Source organism: Chiloscyllium plagiosum, unplaced genomic scaffold (genome assembly GCF_037043375.1).
Source record: "Chiloscyllium plagiosum isolate Xiang-an unplaced genomic scaffold, Cpla_swu_hap1 HiC_scaffold_22, whole genome shotgun sequence".
Lineage (NCBI taxonomy): Eukaryota > Metazoa > Chordata > Chondrichthyes > Orectolobiformes > Hemiscylliidae > Chiloscyllium > Chiloscyllium plagiosum.
Genome location: NW_028270160.1, coordinates 14,083,357 through 14,096,214, shown reverse-complemented (window position 1 = coordinate 14,096,214; position 12,858 = coordinate 14,083,357). Strand labels below are relative to the sequence as shown.

The window sequence follows — 12,858 nt, the reverse complement described above, 5'->3', positions numbered from 1 at the left end:
CTGGAATCATTAATAGCAGTTTTGGGCACAGCACTTTAGGAAGGAGATACTGGAATCAATAGATTTACCAGAATATTACCTGGCCACATAATGATTACACTATGGGGAGAGATTAAACAAACACAGTTAGTATTCCCTCAAATTCAGAGTATAGATTTAGATTTAGATTACATTACAGTGTGGAAACAGGCCCTTTGGCCCAACAAGTCCACACCGACCCGCCGAAGCGAAACCCACCCATACCCCTACATTTACCCCTTATCTAACACTACGGGCAATTTAGTATGGCCAATTCACCTGACCTGAACATCTTTGGACTGTGGGAGGAAACCGGAGCACCTGGAGGAAACCCATGCAGACACGGGGAGAACGTGCAAACTCCACACAGTCAGTCGCCTGAGGCGGGGAATTGAACCAGGGTCTCTGGCGCTGTGAGGCAGCAGTGCTAACCACTGTGCCACCGTGGTTTGTTCCAAGTTTTAAAATGTTGATGCAAATAGGGTATATAGAAATTATGTCATCATAGACTCAAATTCTATTTCTCTCTCCCAGATGCCATCAGACCTGCTGAACTTCTCCACCACTTGCTGTTTTATTTGAAAAACTATTCCCTCTGGTTGGCGAATCAAGGACTCGGGCAGAGTGGAAAGATTCAGGGGTGAAATTCCAAAGCATTTCTTCACGCCATGTCTGGTAGAGGTTTGGGACTCTCTTACACAAACAGCAGTTAATGGTGCTTAAAAATGTGTTGCTGGAAAAACGCAGCAGGTCAGGCAGCATCCAAGGAGCAGGAGAATTGACATTTCGGGCATAAGCCCTTCTTCAGGAATGAGTAGGGTGTGCCAAGCAGGCTAAGATAAAAGGTAGGGAGGAGGGACTTGGGGGAGGGGCGTTGGGAATGCGATAGGTGGAAGGAGGTTAAGGTGAGGGTGATAGGCCGGAGAGGGGGTGGAGGCGGAGAGGTCCGGCAACATATTTTTAAGCTCTGATCTCCAGCATCTGCAGTCCTCACTTTCTCCTAGCAATTAATGGTGGACCAATTATTAATCCATCAAGCCAGCGGATAAAGGGGGTGCAGTAGTAGTCTGGCGCACTGATCTCTACACCGCTGAAGTCAGACACCAACTCAAAGACACCTCCTCCTACAGCTCCCTCGACCATGACCCCACTCCCATCACCAAACCATCATCTCCCAGACCATACAGAACCTCATCACCTCAGGAGACCTCCCACCCACAGCTTCCAACCTCATAGTCCGGGAATCCCGCATTGCCCTGTTCTACCTCCTTCCCAAGATCCACAAGCCTGACCATCCTGGCAGACCCATTGTCTCTGCCCCAATGAACTCATCTCCACCTACCTCAACACTGTCCTATCCCCCCTAGTCCAGGAACTCCCCACATACGTTCGAGACACCACTCATGCCTTCCACCTCCTCCAAGACTTCAGTTTCCCGATCCCCAATGCCTCATCCACACCATGGATATCCAATCCCTCGACACCTCCATCCACCATGACCAGGGCCTCCAAGCCCTCCATTTCTCCCTCTCCCAATGTCCCCAACAGTACCCTTCCACCGACACACTCATTCGTTTGGCCGAACTGGTCCTCACCCTCAACAATTTCTCCTTCGAATCCTCCCACTTTCTCCAGACCAAAGGGGTAGCCATGGGCAACCATATAGGCCTGAATGTCTCTTTGTTGGCTACGTAGAACAGTCCATCTTCCGTAGATACACCGGCACCACTCCCCATCTCTTCTTCCGCTACATTGATGACTGCATTGGCGCCACCTCGTGCTCCTGCGAGGAGGTTGAGCAATTCATCAACTTCACCAACACATTCCACCCTGACCTTAAATTTACCTGGACCTTCTCTGACACCTCCCTCCCCTTCCTGGACCTCTCCATCTCCATCAGTGACGATCGACTTGACACCGACATTTTTTACAAACCCATCGACTCCCACAGCTACTGGATTACACCTCTTCCCACCCTACCTCCTGCAAAAATGCCATCCCAATTCCCCCGCCTCCACCGTATCTGCTCCCAGGAGAACCAGTTCCACCACAGAACACACCAGATGGCCTCCTTCTTTAGAGAATGTAATTTCCCTTCCCACGTGGTTAAAGATGCCCTCCACCGCATCTCATCCACATCCCGCCCCTCCACCCTCAGACCCCATCCCTCCAACTGTAACAAGGACAGAACTCCCCCCGGTGCTCACCTTCCACCCCCTACCAACCTTCGCATAAACCAAATCATCTGCCGACATTTCCACCACCTCCAAATGGACCCCACTACCAGGGATATATTTCCCTCCCCACCCCTTTCCACCTTCCGCAAAGACCATTCCCTCCATGTCTACCTGGTCAGGTCCACACCCCCCCACCAACCCACCCTCCCATCCTGGCACCTTCCCCTGCCACCGCAGGAATTGCAAAACCTGCGCCCACACCTCCTCCCTCACCTCCATCCAAGGCCCCAAAGGGGCCTTCCACATCCATCAAAGTTTTACTTGCACATCCACTAATATCATTTATTGTATCCGTTGCTCCAGATGCGGTCTCCTCTACATTGGGGAGACTGGACGCCTCCTAGCAGAGCACTTTAGGGAACATCTCTGAGACACCGCACCAATCAACCACACCACCCTGTGGCCCAACATTTCAAATCCCCCTCCCACTCAGCCGAGGACATGGAGGTCCTGGGCCTCCTTCACCGCCGCCCCCTCACTACCAGATGCCTGGAGGAAGAACGCTTCATCTTCCACCTCGGAATACTTCAACCCCAGGGCATCAATGTGGACTTCGCCAGTTTCCTCATTTCTCCTTCCCCCACCTCACCCCAGTTCCAAACTTCCAGCTCAGCACTGTCCCCATGACTTGCCCTACCTGCCTATCTTCCTTTCCATCTATCCACTCCACCCTCCTCCCATTTATCTCTCCACCCTGCAGGCAATCTGCCTCTATTCTTGATGAAGGGCTTTTGCACGAAACATCAATTTTCCTGCTCCTCGGATGCTGCCTGAACTGCTGTGCTTTTCCAGCACCACTCTAATCCATAATTTGGTTTCTAGCATCTGGAGTCATTGTTTTTACCAAATTATTAAAGCTGTATTAAAGACAGATATAAATAAAAACCGAAACAACTGAGGATGCTGTAAGTCAGAACGTTTAGTTACGGTTGTTAAAGATAGATATACTAAGCAATGTCATATCACAGCATCGTCTAAAAACAAAGACAGAGTGCATAACTTTAAAATGGGAATTGAATTAGCCTATTTGCTCAGGTCAAGTTATTCCCTCGCTTCTCACTCTGGATGAAGGAGCAGCGCTCCGAAAGCTAGTGCTTCCAAGTAAACCAATTGGACTATAACCTGGTGTTGTGTGACTTTTAACAACATCAAGACGACTTTGACTGGTTCAATCTTCCTGGAGATGGAGTTTTGCCTTCTTCATTTGGGCAATATTCATGATTGATAGTAAGTTGGATTATATAAACACTGTGTTTTGCAATTACATATATTTCCTTTGCAATGTCATATTCTCAGCGTTTAAGTTAAGCTTTTGGAATGGAAATCTGGTATCTAAAGAGTTGTCTGTCATGTTGTAGCTACAGTCTTTAACAGTAGATATCTCTTTAGTGTGAGTTTGAAAAGACTCTCTTTTAACCCTTGTCATTATCTTATACTATCATTAAAACTCTAACGTTCTTGATGACTAACTATAATCATAACAGAGAGTAGCTTACATCATTTGTTAGTGCACAAATAATCATTTGGTAGTACAGAACTTGTGTATTGCCAAAGAAAAATGTTGAAGCTTTGGTCTTCATTCATCAGGATAATTCACAAGCAATACAAATGTAAGGAAAAACAACATTATACATTGTAGGAGAATAGGGTACTGATTGCTTAATAAGAGGACCTCCATTATTATAAGTGTTGCCATGGAGAATGTACAAGTTAGATGATGACTGACAGCTAACTTATAGCTTTCTTAAATTTTAAAACTCTGAATAGTCAAAGTATTGCCTTGAACAAGAGAATGGTTGTCACCTGTTTTGCTGAGTTAAAACAGATACAGTATGTGTAAAAGTTCCTTCTCTCTGCAAAGAACAGGATCCTGTGTGTTAATTTATGTAGCTTCCAGTACATGCAAGTGTATCAGACTGTGAGCCCAACTGACAATCCTAAATTGACATCAGTGTAATGACTAGCACATCCTGGATTATTTGTTAAATGCTGTCAAGAATATTGTTGTGAATTTCGATCCAATGTTGGATACCAAATTTTGAATTTTGCAAGCATTGGCTGTTGAATATCAGAGTACAACAGTCAACCAATCACCATTCTCAAATGTTATTTTCCTTTCGTGTTGGTATTTCTTGTAAGTTGTCCTGATGAGTGAAAGGTGAAAAGTTTCAACAAGACGTCTTTTTCAGCAATCTCAATTCTTAGCAACCGTCAGTTCTTGTGAAGGGTCACCAGACCCGAAACGTTAACTCTGCATTCTCTCCACAGAGGCTACTAGACCTGCTGAGTTTCTTCAGCAATTTCTGGTTCTTATCTCAACTTTCTAGTGCCATATGAAATAAAAAGAAATCGTTTTCTAACTCACCGGCTGAGACATTGTGCGCCTTGATGGAGTCTGGCTGCAAGGAAAGAGCAATGTTATTGTGCACGTATGTCCAATGGAATTAAATCCTTTAGTTTAAAAATTCCCTTCCTTCCCAGTACTGAAGGATCTGACTCATCCTGGGGCATAACACCACGCCCTCTAGCTGACTGCGACAACACATCCATCCTAGGACAAGTCAAACAGAGACACACACGAGAATTCCTAGAAGCATGGCATTCCAACCGGAATTCTATCAACAAACACATTGACTTGGATGCCATTTACCACCCCCTGAGAAAAAGAACACGAAATGACATCAACCTTAGGAAATGATATCATCATAGGAAATGACATCACCAACCCAAGGAAACACAAACATATAAATAGAAAGTGGGCTACACCACCAATGCTTCATTTGGAGGCTCACTGAAGACATTCTTCAGGAATGAGGAGGGTGTGCCAAGCAGGCTAAGATAAAAGGTAGAGAGGAGGGACTTGGGGGAGGAGCATTGGGAATACAATAGGTGGAAGGAGGTTAAGGTGAGGGTGATAGGCCGGAGAGGGGGTGGAGAAGGAGAGGTCGGGAAGAAGATTGCAGGTCAAGAAGGCGGTGCTGAGTCCGAGGGTTGGGACTGAGATAAGGTGGGGGGAGGGGAAATGAGGAAGCTGGAGAAATCTGCATTCATCCCTTGTGGTTGGAGGGTTCCTAGGTGGAAGATGAGGCGCTCTTCCTCCAAGCGTCGTGTTGCCATGGTCTGGCAATGGAGGAGGCCAAGGACCTGCATGTCCTTGGTGGAGTGGGAGGGGGAGTTAAAGTGTTCAGCCATGGGGTGGTTGGGTTGGTTGGTGCGGGTGTCCCAGAGGTGTTCTCTGAAACGTTCCGCAAGTAGGTGGCCTGTCTCCCCAATATAGAGGAGGCCACATCGGGTGCAGCGGATGCAGTAAATGATCTGTGTGGAGGTGCAGGTGAATTTGTGATGGATATGGAAGGATCCCTTGGGGCCTTGGAGGGAAGTGAGGGGAGAGGTATGGGCACAAGTTTTGCATTTCTTGCAGTTGCAGGGGAAGGTGCCGGGAGTGGAGGTTGGGTTGGTGGGGGGTGTGGACCTGACAAGGGAGTCACGGAGGGAGTGGTCTTTCCGGAATGCTGATAGGGGAGGGGAGGGAAATATATCCTTGGTGGTGGGGTCTGTTTGGAGGTGGTGGAAATGACGAATTGCAAAAGCCAAGGAGTCTCAATTATTCACCTCCCAATGTAGACATTATCAACAGCTGTGACTTGATCAAGTTACGATGAATTTACTGGACCAATAATAAAGTGAGTTCAAATACCAACATGGCTGTTGGAGAACTTTGAATGCAGTTTTTAAATAATAGAAGTATAATCCTGGTGTCGGTGAAAGTGACTATGAACTTATCGCATTGTTGTGTGAACTCAATGGGTTCACCAAAGTCCTTTAGGTAAGGAAACCTGCTGTCCTTGCCTTTTCTGGGCCTACATGTGACCCCAGTCTCACACCAACATGGCTGACCATCTATTGCCCTCTGAAGTTTAGAAGAAGGCATAATAAATGCTGGCTTTTCCAATGATGAATAGAAATGAAAACACTAGACACCCCCCACCAAGCACCGCTACCCCCTCCCCCAACACACACACACACAGTAGACAGGCTCATTACAGAATAGACAGACATCAGATTGAAATGCCATGTGATTCCATCCTGCAGACATACCCTTTCTTCATGCTGTTTTTGTCAAATCCACATGGTGAACTGGGGGATGGACCTGTAACACAAGACATCCAATTTAACTCACTTGTGCAGAGTCTCTGAATCCCAATCTATTGCTTTTTCATGGAGTCCTCTGGTATCTTTAACTTTTGTAATTCATTCAGTGTGTTCTTGGCTAGACTGCAATTATCATCTGGAGTGCAGCTAAGAGTCAACCATGTTGCTCAGCATCTGAAATCACACATAGGCCAGGGAAAGATGGCAGATTTCATTCAATAAAAGGCATTATTAAACTAGATGGGCTTTTACAATAATGGACAGCAGTTACTTTGTCATGATTAGTCTGGCTTTTGATTTCAGATTTTTCCTGAATTCAGATTCACCATCTACCAGAGTGGGATTCAAACCCACATCCCCAGAACATTAGCTTGGGGTGCAGAATTATCAGTCTAGTGATATTACCACGCCATTATCACCTCCCCTATCACAGTGCCAAGGAATTTCTTGAGGTTCTGGAAGCATCAGCTGTGGCTCAATGGGTAGTACTGTGGCCTCAGATCACAGTAGGTTCAAATTGCACTCCACTGATATAGAGTCATAGAGTCAAAGATGTACAGCATTGAAACAGACCCTTCGGTCCATGCCGACCAGATATCCCAACCCACCTGCCAGCACCCGGCCCATATCCCTCCAAACCCTTCCTATTCATATACCCATCCAACTGCCTCTTAAATGTTGCAATTGTACCAGCCTCCACCACATCCTCTGGCAGATCATTCCATACACGTACCACCCTCTGCGTGAAAAGGTTGCCCCTTAGGTCTCTTTTATATCTTTCCCCTCTCACCCTAAACTTATGCCCTCTAGTTCTGGACTCCACAACCCCAGGGAAAATACTTTGTCTATTTATCCTATCCATGCCGCTCATAATTTTGTAAACCTCTGTAAGGTTACCCCTCAGCCTCTGACGTTCCAGGGAAAATAGCCCCAGCCTGTTCAGCCTCTCCCTATAGCTCAAATCCTCCAACCCTGGCAACATCCTTGTAAATCTTTTCTGAACCCTTTCAAGTTTCACAACATCTTTCCGATAGGAAGGAGACCAGATTTGCACGCAATATTCCAACAGTGGCCTAACCAATGTCCTGTACAGCTGCAACATGACCTCCCAACTCCTGTACTCAATACTCTGACCAATAAAGGAAAGCATACCAAACGCCTTCTTCACTATCCTATCTACCTGCAACTCCACTTTCAAGGAGCTATGAACCTGCACTCCAAGGTCTCTTTGATCAGCAACACTCCCTAGGACCTTACCGTTAAGTGTATAAGTCCTGCTAAGATTAATCTAGGCTGTTGCACTGAGTGCACTGAGGAAGTGCTGCACTGTTGAAGGTGCTGTCTTTCAGATCAGATATTAAAACCATGGCCCCCATTCGGATTACGATACTGTACATTTGAAGAAGAGTTCATCGGCCAACATTCTTCCCTTAATAAACCTCACGAGTTGTTTGCTTGTGAGGTCCTGCTTTCACAATATGTTGCAATTAACTCCATGTTTTAATGTTAGTCATTGTAGAAAAGTTGCTGCATGTTGGAGGAGGTGGTGTAATGATGTTGGTAATCCATAAACCCCAAGACAATGCTCTGAGATCATGGATTCAAATCCAGATGGTGAAAGTTTAATTCAATAAAATATGGAATGAGAAGCTTGCCTAATGGTGACCAGGTAACCACTACTGGTCAACACTTGTTTCACTAATATCCCTCAGGGAAGGAAATTTGTTGTCCTAGCCTACATGTGACTCCACATGTACAAAAAATATTTGACTTTGGGCAATTAGGGATGGGCAATAAATGGTGGCCTAACCAGCAATGGCAGTATTCCGTAAACAAAAAAAGGCATCATATAACACACTGATTTAATTTTGTAATATTTTCAACTAATATTGTCAGTACTTTCCCCTTCCTCCCTCGAGAAATCTAGACAGTGAGTGCCATTAGGCTCTTCAACCAGGGAGGTGGGAGGCTTTATTGAAATAAAAATATTTTGATAAAGGCCATAGAATATTTTATGTCTAAAAATTAGCATTGAAAAGCATAATGGTTGTGTTAAATTTGTACAGAACCTTGGATGGACCACACTTGGGAGCATTATGAACAGATCTAGTTTCTCTGTTATAAAAAAGGACAACAGAACATTAGAAATTCTACCAAATAAACTTCCTTGGGTATCAGAACTGTAGGAAACCAATAAAAATGCATTACATTTGGAAATGGAGATAATGGTTGGAACTGGTGTTCCATATGAAGGTACATAAAACTAGTTTGGAGCATTTCAGGCATTTTCAAGTTTCACTGATTTTTCCTTCCCAATTTTAACACATTCAACACTCATTTAGAAAAATTTAGTTAACATTATTTATGGATGTAGGTTGCGCGCTGAGCTGGAAGGTTCATTTCAGACGTTTCATCACCATACTAGGTAACATCTTCAGTGTGCCTCCGGATGATAACATTAATTACGTCCTAGAAGATTGAATAGGCTAGAGCTATTTAAGATTCAGGGCCCTAAAGAGTTCAAAATTGTTAAGAGGTCAATGCGATGGATGTAGAGTTGTTTTCACTAGTTAGTGACCACAAAACAATGGACCAATACAATATCAACATGGTCACATAAATCCAATAAGGAATTTCTTTACCTGGTTAGACCGAATACAGGACCACAGTGAAGAGGTGCAAGGTATATTTAAGAGGAAGCTAAATAAACATTTGAATGGAGAACGGAGTGGAGGAATATGACAGTGTTTAAGGTAGAATGGGGAGGCTCACATGGAGCTTAAACTCCAATATGACGAAAGTGATCTTTTCCCTTGTGCAGTTAGTAGGAAAAATATACAAAGACAGGTCCTACAAACAGTCTGCACCAAACTCACATTTGCACACAGATACATTTTTATAGTAGATATGCAAATCTGCCTCTGTATTTTGAGGCTTGTTTTGGGCCTGTAGTCTCTTGCAGAAATAATGAACGCACAATGCAGGACCCCCTTGGCTGCGCTCCATCAATAATCCTTTTGTGCAAAGTACTCTGTTGCCTGACCCCACCGCCATCAACCCCCCCCCCCCATTGTCCCTAACAGAATGCTGAAACCACGGCAACAAACCCAATTTACCAGCTGAGCACAACCTGTACAGACCTGTAGGAGTTTTGGTATCCGTGGCAACTGGCAAGGCCTCAGGGCTCGGGTTTCCACTCTCGGGAGAAAGCTTGAGTCTGCGCTTCGGGGTGTCACTGAGTTGCGGGAATAACACAAAACAGTGGGGAGAACATGAATGAGGCCAAACATTTTCAACAATTTTTTGACCGCAGTTGTCAAGTGGGTGCGTTGTTTTTAAATCTCCTGCCTGAAACATCATCTGCATTAAAAAAAAATCACAGAGCATGCTAAAAGAAATGAGACTTCGAATAAACACGGATTGTCCAAGATGATAAATTTATCTCAGGAAATTCCGGTGTTATCCATTTGATTTCCCTTCCTCTGTTTAGTGTGTATATTTTTATATTCCAGTCAAAAGGTTCTGGGTTCAAGTTGCACTAATAAAATGTCAGATTGTATAGCTGAGGGAGTGCTGCACTGTCAGAGGCATTGTGCTTCAAATATGACATTGCATTTCTATATCATCATCAGAATTACTTAAAAAAAACTTATGGACTTTTGAAGTATAGTTACTATCTTAATGTTGGAGGTATGCCACCAGTTTGGACTCAAACAACAATGTGACAATGGCCCTATGATAGAGTCATGGAATCCCTACAATGCAGGGAGAGGCCATTCGGCCCATTGAATCTGCACCAACCCTCCAAAGAGCATCAAACTCAAACCTAGCCTCCCCCAGTCTATCCCTGTTAACCTGCATTTTCCATGGCTAATCCACCTAGCCTGCACACCTCTGGACACGACAGGACAGTTTAGCACAGCTAATCCATGTAACCTGCACATCTTCAGACTTGATCTATTTATGATATTGGTTAGGGATAAATTTTGGACTGGACCCTGGGGAGAATTCTCCTGTTCTCTTACAAACTCAAATTCATATTAGAGAGCATATTGAGCCTTAATTTAATAGCTCTTTGGAGAAGTAATGACAGTGTGGCACTCCCCCAGCCATTAGGGATTGACAGCACGTATTGGAATTGGGCCTGAATCCATGCCTTTTAAATGAGAGGTGGGGATAGTTGCCAACTCATTTTGTAAGATGGAAGCAGGCAAGTCCTGGCTTCAGATCCTGATTTGGTGCTGAATTGAAACCTGTAAATTGTGTGTAAATATTAGATGGGAATATGATCATGATCTGACAGCTGTGATATCCCTCATGGTTGAATTGCCTATTTGCAACTCACAAAAGTTACCAGAGAGCCCCTGGCATTTACAGCCAGTGAATCCAAGTTCATCAACAACTGAAGCCTTCAGGAAAAGGGATTGGGAAAATCAAAATTCATTCCTTGGCTTAGAAGCTCAAAGGTGGTCATTAATTCTTTGAAACCAGAAACCAAACCATTACAGTATTTCCATCTGAAAGAGGATGTTGGTGGGGTTAGATAAAGTGAAATGGAAGGTAGTTTTGTGTAGAGAATAAACACCAGCATAGACAGTGGGTCAAATGATTGGTTTCTCTGTTGTAATTGTTTTATTACCAGAATGTAACTGAACCAGAGATGTTTTTTTTTACAGAGTTGTTATCACCTGGAATGCACTGCCTGAAACTGCAGTGGAAGCAGATCTAACATCCAAAAGGGGAATTTGATAAAGAATTGAAACTGAAACATTCTTAGAGATTTGGAAACATGGAGGTGGAGTGGGATGAATTGCATAGCTCTTTTAGAGCGAGTTGGTTCAGGCAATGATGGACCATCATTTGTCACATCATCCTCAAACCTTCAGAGGGAGATTTTCTCATCTGGCTTTAATCTTTTACACAGCAAACACATGTTAAACTTCTACACGTTATTTTTTCATTTAACACTACCGAGTATACTTCAAAAGTACATCTTTGGCTGTCAAGCGCATTGAGATAGCAAGGGTCAAAAAGGTGCAAAATAAATGAAGTCCCTCTCTCAGAAGGAACACGGGACAAAGCAGTCCATTTGATTAGCACTTCAACCGCCAGTGAATTCAACAGCAATGCTCAGTCACAGCAGTATATACTATCTATAAGTTGCTCCTTTGATAGCGCTTTTCAAAACCACAACCTTTCCCAGCTGGAAGGACAAAGACAGTAGACACATGGGAATGCCAGCACTCTCAACTTTCCCTCCAATACTGCCATTCCTTTCTTTCCACACCATAGAGTTAGACAGTATGGAAACAGACCCTTTATTCCAACCAGTCCATGCTAACCATAATTCCAAACTAAAACAGTCCCACCTTCCTGCGCTTGTCCCATATCCCTCCAAATGCTTCTTATTCATGTACTTACCTAAATGTCTTTTAAGCATTGTAACTATACCCGCATCCTCTGGAGGTTCATTCCACACATGACTGTTGGTGTAAAAAAAATTGCCTTGCATGTCGTTATTAAATCTTCCTCCTCTCACCTCAAAAATATGCCCACTAAGTCTTGACATTGTCCACCTCAAGAGAAAAGCCATCTGCCATTCACCGTATCTATGCCCCTCATGATTTATAAACCTCTAAGGTCACTCCTCAACCTCCTAAGCTCCAGTGAATTAAATCCCAGCCTACCTAGCTTCTTCTTATTACCCAAAGCCTCCAACATCCTGGTAAACTTCTTCTGAACCCTTTCCAGCTCAATAATATCCTCCCTATAACTGAGCGATCAAAACTGGACACAGTACTGCAGGAGAGGCCTCACCAACACCCTGTACAACCTCAACATAACATCCCAACTCCTATATTCAAAGGCCTGAGCAAAGAGATGAGACAAAATCTTGGATTGTGAATATTCCGGTTAGGAAAGACAACTCATCTTCCCACTTTCTCAAGGGGCAGTTAGACATGGACAACTAGCTAGCATTACCCAAAACCCATGAATAGTAAAAAAAAAAGTGAGATTACTAAATATTGCAATGAATGAAACAATAAAAATAAAAATATGCATTTTAGAAGTGAACTATTAATTGGGGTGATTGCAGATTAATTCAGAGCTGACACCTCACCTTTCCTGGCAGGTGAGACTGTTGAGATTAAAGGACAAACTGGAGACGGGAGAGAGGTGGCGATCCGGGGAGAAAGGAGAATCCGGGGAGAAAGACATCTTCGCTCTTTGGCTTCAAGTTCACTTTGAGTCTTGAGCATATAGCAGTGCAGAAGTGGATATCCTTTCACAATCCCATTCGAGTCTTCCAGTCCAATAAGAGAAAGAGAGAAGTGCAATGAAACTGGTAAATAGTGCAAGGCGTTTGTTTGAAAACTCACAATTACACGAAACAGTTTCAATGTTGTATTGTTTGCGCTGTGTGCTCTGGGCTGCTTTTAAATCTCTGCAG

The 12,858-nt window shown here is 44.1% G+C and overlaps 1 protein-coding gene across 3 annotated transcripts in view; it reads right to left on the bottom strand.

Moving 5' to 3' along the window:
* The window catches only part of LOC122560983 (M-phase inducer phosphatase 3), a 28,979-nt gene extending 16,121 nt beyond the window's left edge, over positions 1-12,858 (bottom strand). For all 3 annotated transcript variants that reach the window (XM_087999183.1, XM_087999182.1, XM_043712226.2), the window contains exons 1-4: positions 12,529-12,858; positions 9,548-9,642; positions 6,354-6,405; positions 4,621-4,654 (exon numbers count right to left, since the gene is read on the bottom strand). In XM_087999183.1, the coding sequence (XP_087855309.1) occupies positions 4,621-4,654; positions 6,354-6,405; positions 9,548-9,642; positions 12,529-12,626 (279 nt within the window). In that variant the 5' untranslated portion in view covers positions 12,627-12,858. The remainder of the gene's footprint in view (positions 1-4,620; positions 4,655-6,353; positions 6,406-9,547; positions 9,643-12,528) is intronic.